The sequence below is a fragment of the Colius striatus genome, chromosome 9 (genome assembly GCF_028858725.1).
Source record: "Colius striatus isolate bColStr4 chromosome 9, bColStr4.1.hap1, whole genome shotgun sequence".
Classification (NCBI taxonomy): Eukaryota; Metazoa; Chordata; class Aves; order Coliiformes; family Coliidae; genus Colius; species Colius striatus.
This window is the reverse complement of record NC_084767.1, coordinates 29168900-29189836: the sequence shown is the minus strand read 5'-3', so window position 1 is coordinate 29189836 and position 20937 is coordinate 29168900. Positions and strand designations below refer to the sequence as shown.

The 20937-nt window shown below is 36.8% G+C and overlaps 1 protein-coding gene across 2 annotated transcripts in view; it reads right to left on the bottom strand.

Moving 5' to 3' along the window:
- Positions 1–20937, bottom strand: part of GULP1 (GULP PTB domain containing engulfment adaptor 1) — a 169109-nt gene that overhangs the window by 32440 nt on the left and 115732 nt on the right. For both annotated transcript variants that reach the window (XM_062002897.1, XM_062002898.1), the window contains exons 4-6: positions 16968–17039; positions 4706–4804; positions 1801–1938 (exon numbers count right to left, since the gene is read on the bottom strand). In XM_062002897.1, the coding sequence (XP_061858881.1) occupies positions 1801–1938; positions 4706–4804; positions 16968–17039 (309 nt within the window). The remainder of the gene's footprint in view (positions 1–1800; positions 1939–4705; positions 4805–16967; positions 17040–20937) is intronic.

Sequence of the window (20937 nt, the reverse complement as noted above, 5' to 3'; positions counted from 1 at the left end):
TAGAGGTGTGTGAAGACCTGAGTTCTACAGGAATGGAGAATTAACCCCTCTACCTTTAAACTGTGAAAAAAACCCATATAGCCAACTTTATTTTAAAAAATAAAATCACACAAAAATAGTGAATTACATTAAAAAAAAAAAAGCTGAACAAGAATTGCTTTAGAGAGTAAAATAAAAGTGTACTGATCGGAGAGAGTACAAAGTCCCATCTTCTTGGAAGAATGAAGGTTAACTGAAATTAAAAATACCAACTGAAGCAGGATGCTTTGAAATCTGAGAGTACCAACGAAGACAGAATGAAACAGAGGAAAGGAGAGGCTGTGGGGTCTGGGACTGTTGAGTCTAGAAAAGAGAAGACTAACGGGTGACCTTATAAACAATTAGAAGTATTTAAAAGGTGTATGTCAAGAGGATGGGGCTGTACTTTTTTTCTATTGTGTCCACTGACAGCACAAGGGGTAACAGACAAAAGCTGGGACACAAGAAGTTCCACTTGCACATGAGGTAAAACTTCTTTCCTGTATGGGTGAGGGAGCCCTGGCACAGGCTGCCCAGGAAGGGTGCGGAATCTCTTTCTCTGGAGGTTTTCAAAACCTGCCTGGACACGTTCCTGTGTGACTTGATTTAGATGGACCTGCTTTGGCAGATGGGTTGGACTAGATGATCTTTAGAGGTCCCTTCCAACCCCTATCATTCTATGATTCTATGAAAAAACCATAGTGATTACAGTAAATAATTTTAGGTTAGAGAGAAGAAACAGTGGATTGGTCTGGAATAAAAAATGGTACTGATGCGAAGAGGCTGCAAGAGCAATTTAAAATCACAGGAATATGTGAAAATAGGCACAGGACAGAAATTTTGAAGACAAATGGACAGATATGTATAGCACTTCCAAATAATCCCTACTGAAAACACAGAAGCGACACACGAGAATAACAGACTGAAAAACACGGTGAAGTAACACATAATGCTACATAATTGCATGTAAATAGAAATAAATATGTATCTATTTCTTAAAGTAATATTGTTTCCTTAGTATTTCTTTTATATGATATCCCAAATACATCAGAATAAAGCAAAAAAATAAGCTCCAGAATGTTAAAAAAACCTAACATTGATTTTTTATCTTGATTTCAGTGGTTTTATTTATTAATTACCTTCTGCCACGGTAAAAACACATCGCTGTTTAAGCTATCCACCATTTTCTTAATTTCCTGTCCTAAAGTTTTGGGTTTTTTTCTGCTATTGCACATTTTTGAACAGTTGCTCTTTTCTGTCTCAGACAGGAGAGAATATCACTGGTGGGTACAATGAATTCTCTGGTAGTGCATCATGGCATTAACAAATTTGAGAGACGTGGTAGAGGGGTGGGCAGAGAAGAGGGAATCTTGCTGTTAAAAAAAAAAATCTAAGAAAAATTCTGAGACAGACACAGCAGCAGCAGAGCCTGTGAGAGTGCATCAGCCACGGAGTTGCAGCAATATCTGCAAAACAGCTGTGCAAACATTTCAAGCTTGGTGGGACACAGTCTGTTCTCTAAGAGTATTGCAGATGCTTGGCCTAGAACACTGAGCTGGGTAGTAAGAAGAATTGTCCCAGAAAACCACCTTAGACCAAAGAAGAAAAAGGCTCTCCTTGAAACTGATACATCTAAGTTACAAGACACTATATTGGCATGAAAGATTACACCAAAAGGACTCCAATTAAAAAGCAGGCTACCCACCTTCATTAACCATTCCTGTTTTATTTCAGAGCAGAGCAATGTCACACAAATTCTTATAAAGCATCCTGCATACTTACACACTTTTCACTGTCGAACACATAGCACAGATGCTTATTTGATTCTGAGTCTTTGCATATGAAAGTAAATATTCTCTTGTCAGTTTTATCATCAGCACAAAATGATATCCTATGGAGCTGGCAGTTGTGCTGGACTTCCTGCAAATAAAAAGAAATTTTATTTTCAAGAAGTTAATATAGTTGCTTAGGATAAAGATGCACAAAATAATTCTCTGGATTTCCACATGTACCTGAGAGCAGGGAAGTTGTAGTAACATTTCTGAATATTTCTCATTGTACATGAGCGAGCATAAAAATGTACTTGAAGTAAAACAGAAGTTACAAACTCATCTCCTAATAAATGTTCCCATTTTTACAGAATGTAAGCAGGAAGTTTGTGTTTGGACAGAATTTATCTGGAAGCGTTTATCTGGACAGTAATTGCTGTTCTAGAAAACTGGCTTTATTGTTGCTTTGTGTCCCTGTACAATTTGTTTAGGGATTGATTATGTAAAATACTTTTTCCAGGTGCACATCACATTTAGATTTCATCACCTCCCATGGTTAGTTAAAATGGTTTTACTGAAATAAGTACTACCTTTCTATTTTAAATACAAAAGCCAGAAATAAAGTGATTTTGTTATCCAAATACTTGGGCACAGAGAAATAAATCATAAATCTAAATAATTGCTTACTTAAGGTGCAACATAAACAGCTTAAAACATTATTATTTGCATGTTTTCTTTACTATATTTCACTTGCCATGAAAAAAACATGTTCCAGCTGTTTGAAAAGTTGCAGTGGTAATGCTTTTCAGCTGAGAGAGCTTGACAAGACTGAAAAAATTATATCAAGTATTTTCTTTTTATTGTTGCTTCTCTTCAACAAGTTTCTTCTTGGTATTTTATTTGGCTTATTACATGGGAAAGAATTACTTGCTTTAAAGGAAAATATGCTGTTTAGATGTAAACTATTATCTATGAAAAAATCCCAAGTTTTTGTGCAGCACTGGAGTTCCCAGATTTCTAAAAGTTCATAAACAAAGGCATGCCCTCACTCTACACAACTGTTTATCAAAAAACCCTTACCACAGGGGGAATCTTTTCCCCTTGCCTGAATTGGGTTCCCTTTCTCAGTCTTTACAGCTGTTCTTTTGTGCATCCTATTTCTCTCATGTTTCAAAATGTCTCTAATATTTCAACTCTTTCTACTGTAGCTCTTAAACAGTTATATATAATATATGCTTCTTCTGACTCTTTTAGGTTTATACTTTCATAACATTATTTATAGAATCAAGTCATGATATGTGAGCAGGCCTCCTGTTCTTACTACAACTAATAGTAATCACATGAATACAAACCAATATTCCTCTGTAATGCCACTAAAGTAATTTGTTTCAAAAACACACAGAAAAAAAACCCTTGTAATCAGCAACTATTACAACTTAAGTAATTTCCTAATATATTTATAAATTGTGCAAAAAGAAGGAAAACTCAATTCAACTTTATATTTACATGTAGCTTTAAGAATTTAAGTGGGAAAGACAAAAAGACTACTTATAGTTGATTACCATTTGAGTTGTAATAACAACACTGCTAAGAGATGAGAATCATAGAATCACAGAATGGTAGGGGTTGGAAGGGACCTTTAGAGATCATCTAGTCCAACCCCACTGCAGAAGCAGGGTCACCTAGATCAGGTGGCATAGGAACATGTCCAGGCAGGTCTTGAAGACCTCCGAGGAAGGAGACTCCAAACCTTCCATCCCATAGCTTTCTGTTCATCTCTGCAGGAAGAGTTTGGAAGATTATCATATTTTGGCATTTAAAACTGCTATTTTAAATATTTTCTTTTTTTTTCCCCAGGATGTGGGGTTTAGTACCCCTTTCTGTCCTATGACATAAGGAAGATGCAAATACTGCAATTAAAGTTGACATGGATATCTCTTGCCTCCTCTGCTTATGAACTGTTTAATTGTAGTATTAGCAAGAGTCTTAAGTAAAAATAGGTTGGGTTGCAAGCAGATATAGCCTTGAATTAAAACTACCTTTCCTCAAAAGGCAGTATCAGGGTTTGAATGGTAGCAATTAATCCAGAATCAAGAATCAGTAACAAACAGTTCGCTCAAATCCAATATTCTAAGAGCACTCAGATATTATGAATTACCGACGATTAACTAAATACTTTTTAGTTTGATTGGATTTATCTCATTATTCCTCTCTGAAGTCCATGAGGATGTTTTGCTTAGTATGTAACCCCTTCCAAAATACCAGAGCAAACAGGAACAGAATCCACAGAATGACTCAGTGGACTTAATTGCTGAAAAGACAGGAATTGTCATGCTACATCAGATACAAAGCCTGCAAGAGTGCTTATGGCCTGCTACACGAAGTTTATAGAGAAGTGGGTAACATACTTGAGAAACATAAGCATTCTAGGGAGGCGGGATACAATTAAAAAAAAAAACCAAACCCAAGAAAAGGAGGAAAAAATCCAAACAGATTCAGGAAAATGAGGTTCAGCTCCAAAGCAGCAGCATGAATAATGAGTCACTGCAAACAAATTGTCTCATCATTCACCTGCAACCAGCTGGGTGACCATTTGGAAAGGTGTTTATCATATGTAGTGTTAATATTTCTTTGCCACAGCGGTTCATCTTCCTCACAGCTTAAAAGTGTTGGTGTGAAAGGATTAAAAAAATGAAATCCCATCTTAGCTACAGTTTGAGTATTGCAGTATTTTGTACCTTTCTGGAAAGATGTCACCTGTATGTTGTAACAACGAAATAGCATTTTAGAAGAATTTTCCATCAACAGAATGGCTTTCATTATATTACTTTCAAAAATATAAAACAATAAAAACGTTAAAACCAGTTGAAACAATATTTAATTACCAGTTTAGAACCATAAACATGTAAGTTTCTTACCTTTGTTTTTGGATCTAGAATTTTTACACCATAGATTGAGATTTGTAATTCAACTTTGGGTGTCTTCTGGCCTTCAGATTTCTTGATATGTCTTGCAAACTGTACGATGAAAATACAATAGCAATCACACAAACAGTAACTTTCCTAAATTTTTTAAAATTCTCGTTTCCTCTCAACTCCTTCCACATGTAGTTGTTTCTTTCTGTTCTCAAAAGACCTTCTAAACAACACTAACCATTCATAAAATCACAGTTGGGCACAGAACAACATTTTTGACTGTACACTATAGGATATTCTTGTAATTCAAGAAAAAAATACTGCAAAATTGCCGTTTATCTTGAAACTTGTATCTGCTCTTTGTGCACCTAATTCAAGGTTTTGCATGAGATTTCTAGAACAGCAGAAATATGAACACTTTCAGAGTTTGTCAGTTGCTTGGCTGTTGAGAGGTGAACAAGTGTATGTTTTCCACATCCCACTCTTTCTTCACTCATTTCTGCATAGATGCATGGAGGGTGGTTCCCATACGTTCCTCTTAAGACATCAGTTCTTTTAAACAGGTTCAGTGTGAAAGCACTACAGCTGTAACCACCTAAAAAATACTTTGATCTCTTCTGTTGTATTCTCAGGATTTATTTGCTAATAGTTCACAAGATGATGGCTGGAGAACATTTTATATGACCAGGTTGGGTAATGTCTCCTATTCAATACATTTTCCATCCTTTTTTATCTCCTCTTCTACCTGCTAGATCTGACTTGTCTTTCTCTCATGAACATGGTACATAAAATAAGCAGAGGATCTTAAATTTGCTACTGCATGGCATTTAAGAAGTGTCATGAACTTGGGTAACTTTTTTAGCAATGATACAGAATTGTTCTACATTTTGCCTCTGCTTCATAGCTGTACGTTTGAACACATTGTCCTCAAACTTAATCCCCTCAAGTACAGTTGTGTGCATAATTCACCATCAGTACAAATAAACTGTATAAAAAGTCAGTGAGGACAATGACTTCTAGTGACATAAAGACATCTGTGATCTACGGTAATCTTAAGGATTAGACCTGGAAGACAGAAGCCTCACTTACTTTGTAACTGTGAAGTACTTGGCCATAGCAAATTGACTCCTCCCCCTCAAACACCTAAAACCCTCATTGTGATTATTTATTTATTTAATAAGTTTTGGTTACTTTGCCCTGTTCCCATTCCTATGACAACTAGCACTTGGTAAATTTTTCCATGAACTCAACTCTTAAACACAGTAGGATTGTATCTATTTTACTTCATTTAGTTGCAAGCACACTTGCAAGCAGCTCCATTCATGGTGAATTATTAACTAGTTTTAAGAATTACCATAAAAGCACATAATTAACCTATTTTTCCCTTCCTCCCTATTTTCTGCCTTATTTTGAATTCATGTGTACTGAAAAACTTAGTAACTAAACATTAATTTGTAACTCATCCTAATAACTTCATAGGGCAACATAACCTATCCAGACTGTTTATTACTGATTAATATATTCCATTAACTAATAAGTATCATGCGCTTCACAAATTAGTTAAAAAAAAAAAAAACAACAAAAAATGACCACAGACTCCCCACCTAAACCACTCCATACTATTCTCAAAACCAACTCTTGAATCTAAAGACTCAATTTACATTTCAACAGCTAGAATTGCTACAGTCATTGGTCAAATATTTGATGAAGCTTTTGTCATGATGACTTACTAGTGAAAACTAATCAGTTAAAGGTCAAACAAATCTAACATAACTTCCAGTTCTGCCTCTCTTCAGAATGTATACAGCTCTTGTACTAAACACATCCTTTTCCTGTCATCCTGTTTGTCTTCAAGGCCATTTTCACATATTCAGAGTACACTTTTAATACAGTTTAATGACTATTCCCACCCCTTTATTTCAATTAAAGTGAGTCATCTTATATGTAGCTTTTTATTTTGTATAAAATAACATTACTGTGGAAAAAAAAATAAAAACCCATACCACTCATTTACATACATTTTGACCAGCAACTTTTGACAACAATTTCTTGATTTTCTAGGACAATTCAAATTTACTACAGAGAAAACAAAAAAAGCTAATTAACCTCCCCCTAAATGTGACTTAAATTTTATACTACCAATTTAATGTGTTTGATTCTTAAGTCTCTGCTTTAAAAAACAGGAAAATGAAAGGTCAGCCAACACTTTATAAGCACAAATTTCTTATTCCAAGATGAATATAAAACTTGAAATTGTCTTTCAGATCATTTTTATACACTTATTCAATACTCCCAAGTCTTCCCTTTCTGGTTTGCAATTTGTGTCCTTTATTGGATAAAACATTGAGGACATATGTGGTCCCTTTTCATGATACTACAGGGCATTCTGCTTGTCTCATTTTTGTCGACATTCAGTAGAATGATCACAAAAACTACTGATCACCTGTACAGTCTGAGCATCTCTATTGCCAATGTGCAATGAAATATGCAACGTGTAATGAAAATGAGACATAAATAGTATTTTATTTCACTGAACTAAAGCCACGGTGTATGTTGAGAATGATGATGAAATGCTACAGTTTTCCAACTGTTATCATCTCACCGGAGTCCTGAACAATAGCTACAACACAAAAACTTTTAAAAATAAGTAGATCTGAACAACTAGAATGAGTTTGAAAACAGCTGGCCAAAGTTTGCTCCAAGTAGTCAAAAAGTCTTACAACACTGAGGAATTTCCAAAAGATAACTCTGTGCCATTACTAAAAAAAAGGAAATAAAATGACCCTACTCCGTGTCCACTCTTGAAATGCAAAAATTAAATTCAAGTTCTAGAGAATTCAAATGAGATTAAATTAATGACAATAAATATGGATTTAACAAAAAAATGCAGATCGCCAAAACAGAGCTTTGGACTGGGTTTTGCATGTCCTTATATTTAGCAAATTAAGCAATACAAATAAAGCATTAGTTAAGTTAGTTGCATTAGTCTCCAGATGCAGTTATAAACAGGAAATTGTCATCGGGAAGATATGTTTCTAATGTATTCCAGCAGAGTTTATTTCTTAAGCGTGATGTTACTGAACAACGACCAGAAAAAAAAAAAAAAACCAAAAAGGAAAAATGGAGAGGAAAGTAATAAATTATCTGAAATCAGGAATCATTACAGAAGGAGCCTGCAGATCATGAAGGCTGATGGAAGAGAAAACATCACAGAGAACACCTCACTAACAAGACCACCACAGATTGTTTGTAAGCAAACAATCTATCTCTGTTCCAACACCAAATATGCAAATCGTACACATGGGAACAAACATTATTTTGTTGGGAGACTACATTGTGAAAATGGAATTAAGAAAATCTTGATGTCATGGTAGGCTTTCTGCTAACCCTTGATCTTCTCATGAAGCTGCAATTGGGAAGATTAATGCAGTCCTTGGGTATTTAAAAAAGATTTTTAAGATGAACAATGGCTGAACTGAATCAGCTGCTTGTGAGAAACTCCTAAAATTTTATGTTCTGAGGTTTTCAAACACAAAGATGTTGACAAAATGGAGAAAGATCACAGGATATTTGCAGAAGTTAGCACAGGACTGGAAACCCATCTTATAAGAAACTCCATCAAATGAAAAACCAGCTAACGGTGAAAAAACCACACATATGAATCTCTTCCACAGACATCCAGGGGACAAACAAGCCTTTTAATTAAAGGTTTGCTACGATACAGTGACTGTAAAGTACACGTAGATATATTCAGATAATCTGGTGTGGCTGACTTAATGCTTTTCCTGCCATTCCCTGTTCTCTGTAATAGGAGATAACATACAGACATTGATTGGTAATCTCTTTCATATCTGACATTCAGAATGCCAAGTTCAGCCACCTCTCCAACTTGTCAAGGTTTCAACAACATATTCTAACACTTAACCAGGTATCAGACGATTTGCTCTTTTTTTTCTATTTTTTCTACTCATTCATTCTACCTCTGGACAACGGAGATTTACAAACATGTATCTTCTTTCAGCACACATTTGAAACACAAATGTGTTTCGTAGCTCACATAGTAACAAGATTATTTAAGAGGGTAAAAATCTGTAGCCTCCCATTGGCATCAAAATGGACAATGATATAAAATTATAATGAATCACAGCATGGCTTGGAGAGAGATAAGATGGGCCAAATTCTTAAGCTATTAGCTTATACATATATTGTTCTCTGGCAAGGCACCCATATTTGGCCCAGTAATGAGCAGCTCAGTGGGACAGGCTAGCTTCTTTATTTAACTGTTTTGGAATTAACATAATTTTCTTGAATCTTTTAGGGAAAGCAACAGACATATGAATAAATCTATTTTCTATGGTTTGGTTTAGTTTTTAAAATAAAAAAGAAAAAAACTTCTGCCTATCTTGTCTTTTATTACAGTAGCAGGGAACACTGCATACTTTGAGACTCTTACTAAAATTGCATTTGAAATGCTTATGCATCAAGTTCTAGCAAAACACAATCAGAGGATTAATCAGTAAAACAAATATGAGGGAAAACTTCCACATTTTAAACAGTCAGGATTTCTAGTAGAAGAAATAATGTTTAAGTCAAATTCTATTAAAATAAATTTAAGCTATGCAAACCAAAACTGTGCTTTTATTTAATATTTACATTTCACCAAACATTTCAAAAGTTTATTAAAAACCCCTCAAAACATCAAAGGTAGATGTTTATGTGATTTGGATGCTAATCTTCAGAGGTTCAATTCCTTTAATTTATATTTATGCAGGCTTCCGGTGAGACATCAGATATTGCGCTTCACATGGACACCTTAAAAGCATCTGTCTGAAAGCAACGTAATTGTCCATACTGAAACGTGGCTTTATATTTGACTTTGAGAAGATGCTTTTCCTCTTTTATTTCATAATAGCATTGATTATAAAGATGCCTGAAGGAAGATTATTAAAAAAAAAAAAAGCCACGCTTATTTTGCAGTGGCTACATATCATCTTTCTGGTCCAAAATCTCATGCACATTTATGTGGGTATAATGAAATTAGGACCTCTAAGAAATAGCTGTAAAGAAGACAGATAGGATGAAAAAGCCACAGACATGCAAAACTGAATCTCTTGATAATCATGTGGGAAGGGAAAAAGCTGTCTCAGGAGTTCATTTCTACAGAATCCATTGCATTTTATTTTACAAACACACATCTGACTGAGAAAGGCTGTTCATATATTAACCACATGATTAACCTCAATGCAGTACAGTCTGCACCACTCTGCAGCGTGGTGTTGGTGTTTGGGTTGGGGTTTTATTTTGGTTTATATTTTGTTTGACAGTGTGGGGTTTGGTGGTAGTGTTTTTTTGGTTGGATCTTTTTTGGGGGGTTGCTCAGTTTTGGTTTTAGGCTTGAGGGGATAAACAGGTCTTCTTTTCTTCAACTCTTCTCATCTGATCTGCTTTGGTCTTCCAGTTGTCCCTATCTGGTCCACGACCACACATTCTATTTTTGACGGTACTTCAAAGAGAAGAGCCATGGCTGTAGGGTTTGACTAGAAACCTCTTTAAACCAATATTAAAAGATTTTCTGTACTCCACCATCCTCTGTCCTTTCAACAACAGATGAAACCCAGTTTTAATACAAAAGGGACCTCAGAACAATATCCACTGATGGTCCATTAAGAGCAGTGGCAGCATGACAGCATCACAGCATGTTTGTAGACATGTGAATGAGTACCCTTCACTTTGTGTATCCTTATAGGTCAAGGATCTGAGGAAGAATATTTCAAGTGGCTTCAAAGTGATTAATTTTATTTACATTATCTTTGGTCATCTCCACTTACAGAAGTAAAGAGACAAAAAAGAGACTGATTGTTGGAAGCTGGGTAGGAGAACAACCTTAAGTTTGGTCCTCACAAAAACATCCCTTTGAAGACTCTAAAAAGAATAGCTCAAAACTTGTGAGTTTACTACTGATTTCTCCCTAACATCTTTCCATCCTGTTTTCATACAAGGGGGTAATGCTACCCTTTCAGTTTGTTACCCTGATCTCTCCACCTTTTCTCACCTATGGCAACTGTTCAAGCACCTTTTGAGAAGAATCAAATTGATTTCTACAGCCCGATTTAGAAGTTATACCCTTCATTACTCAGTGCAAGTAAAAATTTCACTTCATAGAATAAAGTGTGATTTGACAAAATTTACACATTTGAATACTGGAGACCTGTTCTGATACAACATCTTGGCATAATTTTCCTTATTTTTACTTCATTCTATGAATTAGTTTGGCTTGAAAAACAGAAGGAAAAATAGTTTGTAATAAATTATGAGAACAATTCACCTTATGTTAGAGATAAAAATACACATTTTAAAACATTAGTGTGCAACTTTCTTTTTTTTCCTGCAGTACAGCTCCAAAAAATTTGAAAGCACAAGCGGAAATCCAAACTAGATAAAACCACAAGACAATCTTCTAGAAAAATTAAATATAGATGCAAAACCTGCACATTCAAATTGCAACTGAGCCAGAAAATTTGTTAGGTTTTTAGAAAACGTAGTCATAGAAGTTGGGGTAAAACAAGTAAAATGAAGCTGCCAAATAAAATTTCCTCAACGTTCTTGTATTTTACTGCAGGACATCAGCTCCACCTGCTGGTAGAAGTTCTAGAATGGTGTGCTACACTAATGCCCAAACCTATGGCATGCGAAGAGTCTTTGTACTGTACGAGTAAAGAGCTTCAGAGTTAAAGTAGTACAGAGCTGTATATCAAATGTATATTCTGACACAGTCTGATGACTTGAGGGCTTAAGAAAAATCGTTTACATTGACAGTATTTCATGGTCCATAAAGCACTATAAGCATGTGACTTCAAAAGGTTATTAGTCTGATGCATGCAACTAAAAATAGCTCCAAATATTAAGCGTCTGCTGTTTGTCTGCTATTAATTTTTATAAAAGTAAATTACGATTAATAATAGTGATTAAAAGTCACATTCATGTAATAATTAAAAAAAATAGTATAACAAGCCACACATATTTTAAAGACTCTTCTATTTCAAAAAGCACTGTATACGGTTTTCTTTATTGGACATCAGTTTTCAAGCTGTTTTCATTGGTCTGAAATTTTTATTTAACATTTTCTGAAAACAAGATAGAGGTCTTGGTTAACAATAAAACCCAGTACCTCAAAGACTCCTTTTTAAAGAAGCTGGATGCACAATATAAATCAGTGTTGAAATGATTATTCAGTTGAGGATTGTTTCAAACCTAAAACGACTTTCTTGCTCTCCGATTTCTGCTCTAAGGTTTTTCAAATCTTTCCAAAAGTTCTTTGTAATTACTTTGTGAGTTTTCCAACAAACTTGTGATTATATAAGATCCCATTTGATATTTGTCATCTAAGCTCCAACCTTCCAAGTGTGAAGAAAATAGTGTAATTCTAGCAGCAACAACCCAGACTCATATCGCCAAGGCAGTTTATTTAGGGAACTTGTGTAAAAAGCTAGAACAGATACCTACACATTCCAATGACGTCACAAGTACAAACAAAAAATTTCTACTTTCAAATTTTAGTGCTATGCTGATACATGTTCGTTTGTTTTCCCAAGAAGAGGAAACAGTTCTGACTTTTCCTACAATTCAGGGAACAGTTATTTGAAAACCTTTTTGGACCTGCTTTCATGATCAGTGAGAGGCCAGGTGAGCAGTGAATTCTATAAATGAGACACAGAAGATTAGCAGCTGCTTTATTTAGGAGGAGTCAATGATGATAAAACATTATTAAAATAGAATCAAAACTTCTCCACAGCAGCAAATTATCTTGTCAGACCTCTATATAGAATTATCTTTGCTTAGGGTACAGTTTCACTCTGGTATTAGTTGAAAACGGTATGAAGTGCACACAAAGCCATATATTTTGTTTCTGCTGATAAAATACTGTCGCGGTTAAAAAAGGGTCATATTTACATTTAGCCTAAAACACTTGAAAACAACTAGGCAATAATGTTTCTGATGAATTGTAGTAACCTTTTGCATGAAGCACTGTAAGAATTGACTAGGTGGATGTTTAAAGGCAGCTCTAGTATTTTGGTAGAGTGAAAATAATGGCAAAGAACTTCTGTTTCAATACCTTAACACAGTTAGTCGTCAATCTTGTAAAGATGGCTTTTTTTCAAGAGAAAGATCAAGTCTTAAAAGCTGAGCTGCACATAAAGCGTTTCATGCCTTCTTTCTTCCTGCTATAGTAATAACACGTAATCATATTTTTCAATATTGATTCCCAAACTTTTCTGCCAATTTGTGAGGACTTTATGTTTAAATGAATAATGAAAACCCCACAAAAAAAGTTATGGAAAGTACCATAATAGAATGAAGAATTTTTATTTCTACATAAACTAATGCTCCAATAGCTACAGGCAGCTAAGCATGAAACAGCAATGCAATTCCACAGCAATGTCAGTAAGCAGACAAATCAGATCTGCATTCCCTACCAGAAGTCATACAGTATTTGAGGAGTTTTAAGCACATTAGCTGTCACTCAGTTGAGTCAATGCCATGTTACTGGTTCACAAATCCCATCAAATAATTTCACTAGGATACTTTCTCATTCTCTACTGAGTCCAAGGACATAAAATTAAGAAGAAAATGTGTAAGTCTGATCTTCTCAGAGATGGTATTTGTGCACAGACCCTTTCCAATGAAACATGAAGTCCTGGAGGTTAAGGCAGTAATATCCTTTGCCATAAACAAGGCTTGGTATGCAATCCTTCACCTCTCACTACTGCTTTTTCCAGATATATCACCACTTATCACAGCTGGAGGGTGAAAAACATTCATGCCAATGTCATAAACTTCACTTCCAGTCTAACAGTCATCTTCTGTGGATTTGCTCTGGACGAAGAGCAGTCAGGGATAGCCAGTACCAACAGAGATATCACAACCAACTTATGGTGTGGTATGACATTCTTACTCCTGTTATCTGGCACCAACATCTCACCTACAGTGTGTGGGTACTGTGTGTTTTACATGTAAACATGAACGAAATCTTGCCTCCATCACTTCTCTAAGCTAAAGAGCCTCAGCTCCATCAGCCTTTCATCATAAGGGGGATGCTCCACTCCTTTCATCATCTTTGTGGTCTTGTGTTGAACTCTATCCAGCATCTCCCTGTCCTTGAACTGAGGGGCCCAGAACTGGACACAATATTCCAGATGCGGTCTCACGAGGGCAGAAGGGGAGGAGAACCTCTCCCGACCTAACGCCCACAGCCCTTCTAAATATACCCCAGGATGCCATTGGCCTTCTTGACCACAAGGGCACATTGCTGGCTCATGCTTATCCTGCTCTTCACCAAGACCCCCAGGTCCCTTTCCCCTACACTACCCTCTAAGAGTTCATTCCACAACCTGTACTGGTACATGAGGTTATTCTTTCCCAGATGCAAGACTACGCTTGTCTTTGTTGAATTTCATTAGATTTCTCCCTGCCCTCCTTTCTTCAGCCTGTCCAGGTCTAGCTGGATGGCAGCACAGCCTTCTGGTGTGTCAGCCACTTCCCCAATTATAGTATTGTCAGCGAACATACTGACAGAGTCTCTGTTCCTCATCAAAGTCATTCATTAATATATAGAACAGTACTGGTCCCAGCACTGACCTCTGATGGACTCCAATAGATACAGGCTTCCAAGTAGATCCTGCCCCATTGATCAACACTCTCTGTCTTCTTCCCTTCAACCAGCTCACAATTCACCTCACTACCTGATCATCCAGCCCTCAGTTTTGCTGTAAGGATGCTGTGGGAGATGGTGTCAAGTCATAGAATCATAAACTGGTAGGGATTGGAAAGGACCTTTAGAGATCATCTAGTCCAATCCCCCTGCCAAAGCAGTTCGACCTAGATTAGGTTGCAAAGGAACGTGTCCAGGTGGGTTTTGAAGACCTCCAACGAAGGAGAATCCACGACCTCACTGGGCAGCCTGTTCCACTGCTCTGTCACCCTCACAGTGAAATAGTTTTTTCATGTGTTTAAATAGAACTTTTTGTGTTCCAGCTTCATCCCATCACCTCTTGTCCTGTCACTAGATACAACAGAAAAAAGAGATGTCCCAACTCCCTGACATCCGCTTGTAGACATGAATTAGATCCCCCCCCGCAGTCTTCTCTTTTCTAGACTAAACAGCCCCAGTTCCTGCAGACTTTCCTCAAAAGGAAGATGCTCCAGTCCCCCCAGCATCTTGGTGGCCCTACACTACACTCTCTCCAGCAGTTCCCTGACCCTCTTGAGCTGTCCAGCAGGTCAGTCCCCAGCCTGTACTGGTGCATGGGGTTGTTCCTTCCCAGATGCAGGACTCTGCACTTGTCCTTGTTGAACCTCATGAGGTTCCTCTCTGCCCAACTCTCAAGCCGGTCGAGATCCCGCTGAATGGCTGCACAGCCCTCTGGTGAATCAGCCAGTCCTCCCAGTCATCAGGGAACTTGCTGAGGGTACACTCTGTCTCCTCATCCAGGTCATTGATGAAGATGTTGAACAAGACTGGCCCCAGAACAGATGCTTGTGGAACATCACTGGCCACAGGCCTCCAACTCGATTCTGTGTCATTGATCACCACCCTCTGGGCTCTGTCATTCAGCCAGCTCTCGATCCACCTCACTGTCCACTCATCCAAGCCACACTGCCTGAGCTTTCTGATGAGGATGTTATGGGAGACAGTGTCAAAAGCCTCACTGAAGTCAAGGTAGATGACATCAGCTGCTCTCCCCTCATCCAGCCAGTCAGCTATGCCCTCATAGAAGTCTTTCAGGTTGGTCAAACACGATTTCACTTTGGTGAATCCATGTGGACTCCCCCTGATAACTGTCTTTTCCTTCATATATTTTGTGACTACATTTGGGATGAGTTGTTCCATCACCTTTCGAGGGTTGGAGGTGAGGCTGACCGGCCTGTAGTTTCCTGGGTCGTCCTTGCCCTTTTTGAAGGCTGGAGTGACATGGGCCTTTCTCCAGTCCTCAGGCACCTCGCCTGTCCTCCATATTTTTTAAAAAGTGATGGAGAGAGGAGTAGCAATAACATCAGCTAAATCCCTCAGCACTCTAGGATGCATCCCATCAGGTGTTGAGCTTGGACAACAAGTCTTTAACCTCTTCCTTATCCACCAAGGACAAGTCCTCTGTTGTCCAGACTGTTCTACTATCCTTATTGGACTGGGTCTCCCGAGGGCAGCCTTGGCTGTAACGACTGAAGCAAAGAAGGCATTCAGTAGTTCAGCCTTCTCTGCATCCTCTGTCACCAGGGCACCCTCTGGGTTCAGCAGCAGGCCCACATTGCCCCTAATCTTCCTTTTACTGTAATGGGATGAAGCTGGAACACAAAAAGTTCCACTTATAAGAAAAAACTATTTCACCATGAGAGTGACGGAGCAGTGGCACAGGCTGCCTAGAGGGGTTGTGGAGGCTCCTTCTTTGGAGGTCTTCAAGACCCATCTGGACATGTTCCTATGTGACCTGATCGAGGTGAAACTGCTTCTGCATGGGAGTTGGACTAGATGATTTCTAAAGGTCCCTTCCAGCCCTGATCATTCTATTATTCTATGATTCTATGTACCTGAAAAAATCCTTCTTGTTTACCACAGCTTTCCTGGCTAGATGCTTTACTGAGATCAAGATAAATCCCATCCAGTGCACTACCACCATCTATCCACCTGGTTACACCTTCACTACCAGGTTGGTCATACATGACTTTCCCTTGGTGAAGCCATGTTGACTGCTCCCTCTTGTCCCTTAAATTCCTGGAGACAGTACTCAAGATAAGTTGTTCCATCATCTTTTCAGGGATGGAGGTAAGGCTGACCGGTCTGTAGTTACCCAGGTCCTCTTTCCTGCCCTTCTGACAGTTTTCCTGTTCTCCACAGCTTAATGAAGATGATGGAGAGTGGTCTAGCAATGACTTCCGCCAGCTCCCGCAGCATCCACAGATGCAAGGATTTAATTGAAAACAAATGATTGCTTCCTACTTTTGTATTAATGCAGCCCTAAAGTTCCCAAAGAACAAGGATACATTAAGATACATAAACTTTATGGTCTAAATAACTGCATAATTTAGGAGACAACTAATTGTTGGTTCAGCAGAACATTTGATAATATTGACATAGTAGTGAAGGGCCCGCAGACCAGTGAAGGGATCAATAAAAGTAGCTGCTTCAAGAACCAATGAACTGAACAAGAAACACAAAGTGTCTTATCTTTGAAAACATTTGATTTATAGTTCACTAAAAGATCTTTCTTACCTTTAATTTTCTAACAGCATCTCTTACAACTTCTGTGCCTTTGGGTTGCTCTACTTCCGTATTGCCAAGAAACTGAAAAGATTGCAATTTGTGAGAGGTAAGTTATGCATTGGAAAGCCTACTTCACTCCAGTAATCTTTTTTCCAACTATTTCCACATAACATTTTTGAAAGACAATTGTTTCAATAGTTGATAAATAACAAATCTTCATACAGCTATTTCTGATCAAGAATTAAAAGAATTATAATTAGGCAAATACCAGAATTATCAAAAGCAGTTTTATAAACATTTTTTAAGTCTATACCATGCAAGTATGTAAATTCGAGGTGAAATACCTTTTTTCACTGGGAAATTGTCATTTATTTAATATCATATATTTTGGAAAACAACGAAAAAATGAAGAAAACCCAGACTGATGTAAGATACTTCCCATGAACGAAAATGAGCCGATAGTTTGGACTATGTTACTAAAACTTTTATATAGTGATATAAGATAAATTTCAAAGACCTGATTTTGCTCTCAGAGCTGCTTGGTATAGTAATTTCACAGATTTGAAGAACTAGTCTCTAGAACTAGTCTTACATAAATACAAGGCTCATATTCAAAGAATTTCTATTAGAGGTCATGTCTTTACCAAGTAAGGTATTAATGAAAACTAAACATACACCTGTTAATACAGAAAGCGTAACACTTCACATGGACCTTACCATTTCTTTATTTGTATACTGAAATGTCTTTACATTCTTCTGCACAGTTTTGCTTGCCTTCTACTATACTGTTATGAAAGGTATGCTTAACCTGCCTGAACCATATCTGTGTAATAATTTAATTAATTTTTAATTGTCTGATTTTCACTTTAAGGTATAGTTTATTTAAGTCACACTATGCACTTGTATATGCCAAAATAAAGCCAGCAAGAAAGAAGTAACCTTTGTTTTCTCCAAGGACACAATTTTCTGTGTAAAATGACACACAGATGTATGTATCTGCTCGGCAGTTTTAAAAGCAGCTTAAATTTGTCAAGCTACAGATGCTTTTAACTCTTAAGTTTTAAATTTTATTAAAAGTTCAAAATATGTTTACTGTAGTCAATACCCACAAAGAAACTTTGCAGGTCTACTAATATTTAAGTCTCATGAGAATTTTGCTACTGACTCAGAAAGATGATGTGCCATCTTAAATACAACACTGTGTAAATCAAAGCACCAAGCACATCTCCTGTCAACATTCTGTACTATTACAGTTCTCCAGCTAGGAGACCAAGGTTTTGCAGTAACAAAGCAGAAGCCTTTATTATTGATTTGATGTCTTGCATGCAACATCTCCAATGACTTTATATGATGAGAGTTGCAGAAAAGGCACACGGATGAAAAATGGTTCTTGGACATTATGGACAGAGTGAAAAAGGGAAAGATGAGTGAATATAAGTGAGCAACAGTGTGTGAGTAAAAAACCTAAAAGGTAATCACTAGCTTAAATGGGCAAGAAAGAAAGTAGATACAGTCAGATAAGAATCTTGAGGAATGCCAATAATAACAGATATCTGTACACAAGCATATTTATACACCACACATGTAGCACAACACAAAAGGTAGAAATATAATTGCTGTACAGTTTGTAAGGAGGCCAGAGTACATTACATACAGCACAAGAATCCTGCATGAACATAGGAAATAACAGTGTGGACAGTGTGAACTAGGCTCAGTGAAGAGAAAGGGCAGGTCAGTGAAGTGGAAGATGGCTGAGGATATTTATCCATGTATGCTTTCTAATATTTGCATAGTTTTGAAACTAGCAGCTCCAGAGGCTTTATCAATGTAAGTAGCCTGGTATTTCTTGATATAGATTTAGAGACAGGCCTTGGGTGGAATTGTGCTAAGTACACTTCTAGATGCCCCACCATACACTGCCTTGCCTGCAGCCACTTCTCCAAAAGGGCATAGTGCTGCCCTACATCTCTTATTTACTTCCATCCAGATGACCAAGATCTGAGATAGCAAAAGATCTCTCAAAAGCAATAGCGTCATTTCCTCTCCCCTTCCCTATCAGCTCTCTCATTCTGATTTCAAGTCCAAGAAAGAAGGTATCTTCACTGTATTCAATACACTCCAGCAGCAGATCAATCTTTCCATGAAGAAAAGTTTCCACAAGTACTGTTTTCCCGGGCACTTGTACCTCATACTATTTCACATTACTGCCTTACAAAGTGTAAGCACCAAATTAAGCTTTTGCCACAGCTGGGGAATCTGTTAAATGTCACTGAATGTTTAAGTCCATACCATTTCTAACCATGGAGGAGAGGAAGAAGTAGACATCCAAATGGAAAGATAAACTGCTGAAAGCAGAGGTTTAAAAGACTGACAAAACCTGAAGAAATGCACACTAATTGGGTTTGCTCAACAAGTGACAAAAGAAATAAAAAACTATGACTGAAAGTATATGGAAACATCATGAGCATTATGTCAATGTTTATGGAACACAACACAACCAACTAGAATTTCACCAATCATTTGCAGTGTGCCATCTTCCACCTGAGTATGTGGTTTGACAGTAAGCATCACTACTGAAATTTTTATTGCTTTCAGTAGTTTTGAACTGGATGTGGAATTAGAGGTCATGCCTAATAAATTACTCAGTGTAGGAAAATAAATTTAAGCTAGAAACAAAAAGGTTTGTAGCTTTTGTGTTACTATCAGAGATGGAAAGACCATTGTTTGTATATAATATATACTTGTATCCCTGTTAACCGAAGTAATTTATTTTTTAATTCGTATTAAGGTAAAATTTTAGTTATAATGGCTCAAACATTTCATGCCTGACCTTTCTAAGTGTTTGTATTTAATTTATCTATTTTTGGTAGGACAATAATAAAAAGAAAAATTAAGAGCAAATATTCTGAACATTTGCATTAATCAGATTGATCTACTTTGGCGCAAAATATTAACAGAATTTCAAATCTTGACAAAGTATTTGCTAATTATATCAAAAGAATGACTATGTAATATAGGTTCAACATATAACTAATATATTAACTGAAGGCTTTTTATTGCTTGTTTTTTCGTCCACTCTGTATCTTTTGTCTGTGAGCTGCCCTATCATTGTATTTTGTTTATTATTAGGTAGCAACTACTACAACATTTCTTGTAATAGTTAAGCTAAGCAAACACATACATATTTGCAAAGCAGAGACTTTAGATGAGAAGCTCAATGTGATGACAGTCTCTCTGTATAATCCCTAACATGATGATGTGATGTCATCTCCAGGATTTCTAAAGTAAATAAATAACAACTAATTTACCATCCTCATGAAATGTGGAGATGGCCATTTTATTATGGTCTTTTCAGCAGTTTTTTCTTACGAAATCTCACACAAATAGAACAAAAAATTGTTATATCAGGGATTTGGTATAGCTATGGCATGAATACTATAAATATTCATTGTGGAAGTTTCTGCACCAAAAATTTCAAAGTAAATTCTGTAAATATGAAACTTCCCTCTTCAAGATCAGGCTCCTTTAGAAAGCAACACTGATGCAGAATTCTAGATGGGAATTTTAGAAGTCAGTGATTGCTTTGATCACTTTGGGTTCCCTCCTGTGGCTATGGCTCTTTTGCAGACACAGTTGATGAGGAACAACAACCAGATGAAATGTAAATCTTCCTGAGAGTCAAGCTAATGCAACTCCTATACTTAATTCCTGGATGGGGAAACAGAAAATAATCTCTCAGCTCTCCTTCAGATCACTCAGTATTAATCCTATATGCAAATTAGTAAATGTGTTAAATTCTTATGTGCTCATTAACATCAAATACATCATAGATGAACAACATCATTGAACAAATACAACATAGATGAAATGTTTACCTATGATTGTTACTTATATTTACTGTTTGACAATAGTAAAACAGTTTTCTTGGAAGTTGATGTACTCCATACGTAATAAGCCAATTCAAACAAAAATTATCAAT